The sequence below is a fragment of the Elgaria multicarinata genome, chromosome 23 (genome assembly GCF_023053635.1).
Source record: "Elgaria multicarinata webbii isolate HBS135686 ecotype San Diego chromosome 23, rElgMul1.1.pri, whole genome shotgun sequence".
NCBI classification, from domain to species: Eukaryota; Metazoa; Chordata; class Lepidosauria; order Squamata; family Anguidae; genus Elgaria; species Elgaria multicarinata.
Genome location: NC_086193.1, coordinates 9589357 through 9593376, shown reverse-complemented (window position 1 = coordinate 9593376; position 4020 = coordinate 9589357). Strand labels below are relative to the sequence as shown.

Genomic DNA, 4020 nt, shown 5'->3' with positions numbered 1-4020 from the left:
TGGAGGGGAGACATGAGAGCACTCTTCAAAGACTTAAAAGGTTGTCCCACAGAGGAGGGCCAGGATCTCTTCTCGATCCTCCCAGAGTGCAGGACACGGAATAACGGGCTCAAGTTAAAGGAAGCCAGATTGCAGCTGGACATCAGGAAAAACTTCCTGACTGTTAGAGCAGTGCAACAATGGAATCAGTGACCTAGGGAGGTGGTGGGCTCTCCCACCCTAGAGGCCTTCAAGAGGCAGCTGGACAACCATCTGTCGGGGATGCTTTAGGGTGGATTCCTGCCTTGAGCAGGGGGTTGGACTCGATGGCCTTGTAGGCCCTTTCCAACTCTGCTATTCTATGATTCTATGATTCTATGACAGGTACTGATGTGATGTCATAGTTCTCCTTGGTGACAACGGAGCCAGGGGCAAGGAGTTGGCACACTGGTGTTGTAGCTCTCTCTTTCCTTGTAGAAAGCAGCTGAGGTCCCATTAGAAATGTCATTCAAAAGTGCCAGGTCGCCCAGTCCGGGCCCTTCCCAGACAAGGAGTCGGGAGTCTTCGCGATCCAAGAGCCCAGTGCTGAGGCTGGTGAGCCCGGGACATCCGAGATCAAGGAGCCCTTCTTTGGGACGTGTGTTGGACCGGTCGTCCCGATCCAGGCACTCTTCCAAGGAAAGAGGGGCTACCATGACGAGGCCGACAACTCCAATGAGGAGCCACGCCGTAGTCAAGACAGGAGCTGTCGTGATCGATATGGGTACCGGAACCTGTAAAGCTGGGTTTGCAGGTCAACAGACGCCCCAGTCGGTCATTGGGACTATTGTTGGATATCCAACGGAAAAGTCCATGAGGACGAGAAGAGACAGAGCAGATACATTCGTAGGGGAGAGAGCTCAGTTCGAGCCTGACGTTGATCTCATTTTGCCGGTAAGACACGGCATAATCATAGACTGGGAAGCAGCTGAAGTCCTGTGGAGGCACCTCTTCTACCACGACCTCAAAGTTGCTCCAGAAGACCATGCCCTTTTGATGTCTGATCCTCCCCTCTGTCCGACCACGAACAGAGAAAAGTTGGTGGAGGTGGTGTTTGAGTCCCTCAACTCTCCCGGGATGTACGTGGCGTATCAGTCCGTCTTGTCGGTCTATGCCCATGGGAAGATTAGTGGGTTGGTGGTAGATACAGGCTATGCCACGACACACACCGTGCCGGTCCATGAAGGCTACAATCTCCCACATGCCACAGAAAGGATGGACATTGCCGGAGCCAACATCACATCTTTTCTGATGGACCTTCTTAAGGACACGGGACATTACTTCGACGAAAGCATCTTCAACGTCGTTGATGACATCAAACAAAAGTGCTGCTATGTGGCCCTCGATTTTGAGAACGAGTGGATTCGACCCAAGCGGGAATATATGGTGGACTACCAGTTGCCCGACGGCCAAGTGATCACTTTGGGGAAAGAGAGGTTCCAATGTCCAGAGATGTTGTTCAACCCTCCCCAGATGCCGGGCCTGACTCTCCTAGGAATCCACGGCATGGCTGAAAAAAGCTTAAGGAAGGTCCCCGAAAAATCCAGGAAGGAAATGTATAAAAACATCCTGTTGTGTGGAGGGTCGTCCCTCTTCGAGGGCTTGGAAAAAAGGTTTTCTCAGGAGCTCATGGCTACCGTGCCCACCAACACAAAAGTGAACGTCACAAGCACCCCATTGAGGCACTATTCAGTCTGGATGGGGGGCTCAATTCTCGCTTCCTTGAAAAACTTCCAGCCTTGTTGGATCAGGAAAGAGGAATACCTGGAGCGTGGGCCCTACATTGTTCACAGGAAGTGCTACTGAGTTGGGCGGGATACACCCCGCAGGACCACTCAAGGCTGAAACAGCAGGGAAGGGGACGTAAAATAAATCAATGTGTTTGTCTAGGCTTGAAGTACGGCTTGTAGTTACTGGCTGAAGAGTAAACCCAGTTTCCTGTCAGATCGAATTCGTACGTGCAAATTTTCAGTAGGACCAGCTGTACCTAAACCAAGTTACCTGACTGGAGTCTGCTCCAACCCGACGGGAATGAAAGACTAGGGGAAGACATGATAAAATTGTTCCTCCCCTAGGGCTTTTTTCAGATCAGGAAGGCTGTAGAGCAATTGAAAGAAGTGTAATAGAGGGGCCATTCAGAAGACACCTTAACCCATGGCTTTAACCATGGTGGTTAAGCCAGAAAGCCGGGCTGTGTTCAGAAGACACAAACCACGGCTTTAATGGTGAGTGAGGCTTTTTGCTTTATTCATCATGGTTAAAGCCATGGTTTAAGGTGCCTTCTGAACACAGCCCGACTTTCTGGCTTAACCACCATAGTTAAAGCCATGGTTTAAGGTGTCTTCTGAACACAGCCCGGCTTTCTGGCTTAACCACCATGGTTAAAGCCATGGCTAAAGGTGTCTTCTGAACACAGCCCAGCTTTCTGGCTTATCCACCATGGTTAAAGCCATGGGTTAAGGTGTCTTCTGAATGGGGCCAATATGTCTAATGTGTCCCAACAGTTATGAGTGCACTTCAATACCACTATACAGCAGTAGTATAGACGTAGCTCTGGTGATTTCCAGATTTCCCCCCCTCCCCAGATATCCATAGTCCCTGTCCCATGGCCATGCCAACCGGGCTGATGGGACTTGAAGTCCAAAACATCTTTTATTTTATTTATTTATTTATTTAAGGATTTTTATGCCACCATTAGGCTTTCACGGAGGCTTACAAAAGTATTTCTTGACATCAGGTGATCTGAAGGACATCAGGTGACCTATACCTTTGTCCAAAGATTTTGGGAAGTTGAGGCATGCGTGCCAGGTGCTGGTGCAGGTAGAGGTGTGTACGAGTGGCCTCTTGAAATTTCCCATGCGATTCAAGAGCAAGGGCGTTGGGGGGAACAATTTCACCAAATTTCTTCAGATAGAAGAGAGATTTTCCAACTGTTTCTTGGAGGCAGGGCTCACCATAAGCAGTTGGACTGCTAAATTTGAAGTGTCCTGCACTCTGGGAGGATCGAGAAGAGATCCTGGCCCTCCTCTGGGTGACAACATTTTAAGTATTTGAAGAGTGCTCTCATGTCTCCCCTCAACCTTCTCTTCTCCAGGTGAAACACGCCCAGTTCTTTCAGTCTCCGCTGATGGGGGCCTTTAAGGCCCTATTAACAGGGCCTTTAAGGCCCCCATCAGCAGGGTGGGTTGGGGAAAAACACGATTTCCCCAAGGCTGGAGAAATCACATATTTTCTAGGCATGTGCTCCGCTCCTATTAGAAGTGCAGAAGCAGGAGTGAATTGGCCTGCTCTGCCTTGCCCAGAGGCGGAGTAGAAGCGGACCGCGGACCCCTAGAAGCAAGGCGAAGAGAAGCGACCATTTTCCGATCGCTTCTCTTTCCGCGGAGCGCTCTGATCGCCATCTTGAAACATTTCGCCCATAGATAACTGGGTTGTTTTTGAAGCTATCGTTCTGAAAATTCTTGTGCTTAGACAGTCGTGGATGGGAGTCATTTTGAGACTACTCTCACCTCTCTGCGTCATGCGGGTGGCGTGCTATATTTTTTAAAAAATCGGGTCAACAAACAGGGACAGCGCAGGTCAAACGGCGGTTTTCGCCCATAGGATTGCATTGCGGAAAAGAATCGGGGATAACTGGGTTGATTTTTAAGCTATCGTTCTGAAAATTCTTGTGCTTAGACAGTCGTGGATGGGGGTCATTTTGAGACTACTCTCAACTTTCTGTGTCCTTTGGTTCACGTGCTAGAATTTTTTAAAAATCGGGTCAACAAACAGGACAGCGCGGTAAACCGGCGGTTTGGGTTTTTTTTGTTTTTTTGTTTTGAAGCGATGACAGGCACATTCAACTCCCAATCCTGATGATAATTGATCACCTCATGAAGCATCCTCCAATCCCAGCGTTGGAGGGGGGGACTAAGACAGAGGCACCCTCAGAGCTTTCTGCTTTGTGTCTCTTTGTGGGTTGGCGTTCGTGGAGAGAGGAGTTAGTTATAGGTGCTGCTG

At 49.5% G+C, this 4020-nt stretch overlaps 1 protein-coding gene across 1 annotated transcript; it reads left to right on the top strand.

Annotated features, from left to right (window-relative positions):
- The first annotated feature begins 480 nt into the window (after positions 1-480).
- Positions 481-1824, top strand: LOC134413207 (actin-like protein 9). Its single transcript, XM_063147337.1, has one exon. The coding sequence runs from the start codon at positions 481-483 to the stop codon at positions 1822-1824; it is 1344 nt and encodes a 447-aa protein (XP_063003407.1).
- Positions 1825-4020: the final 2196 nt, after the last annotated feature.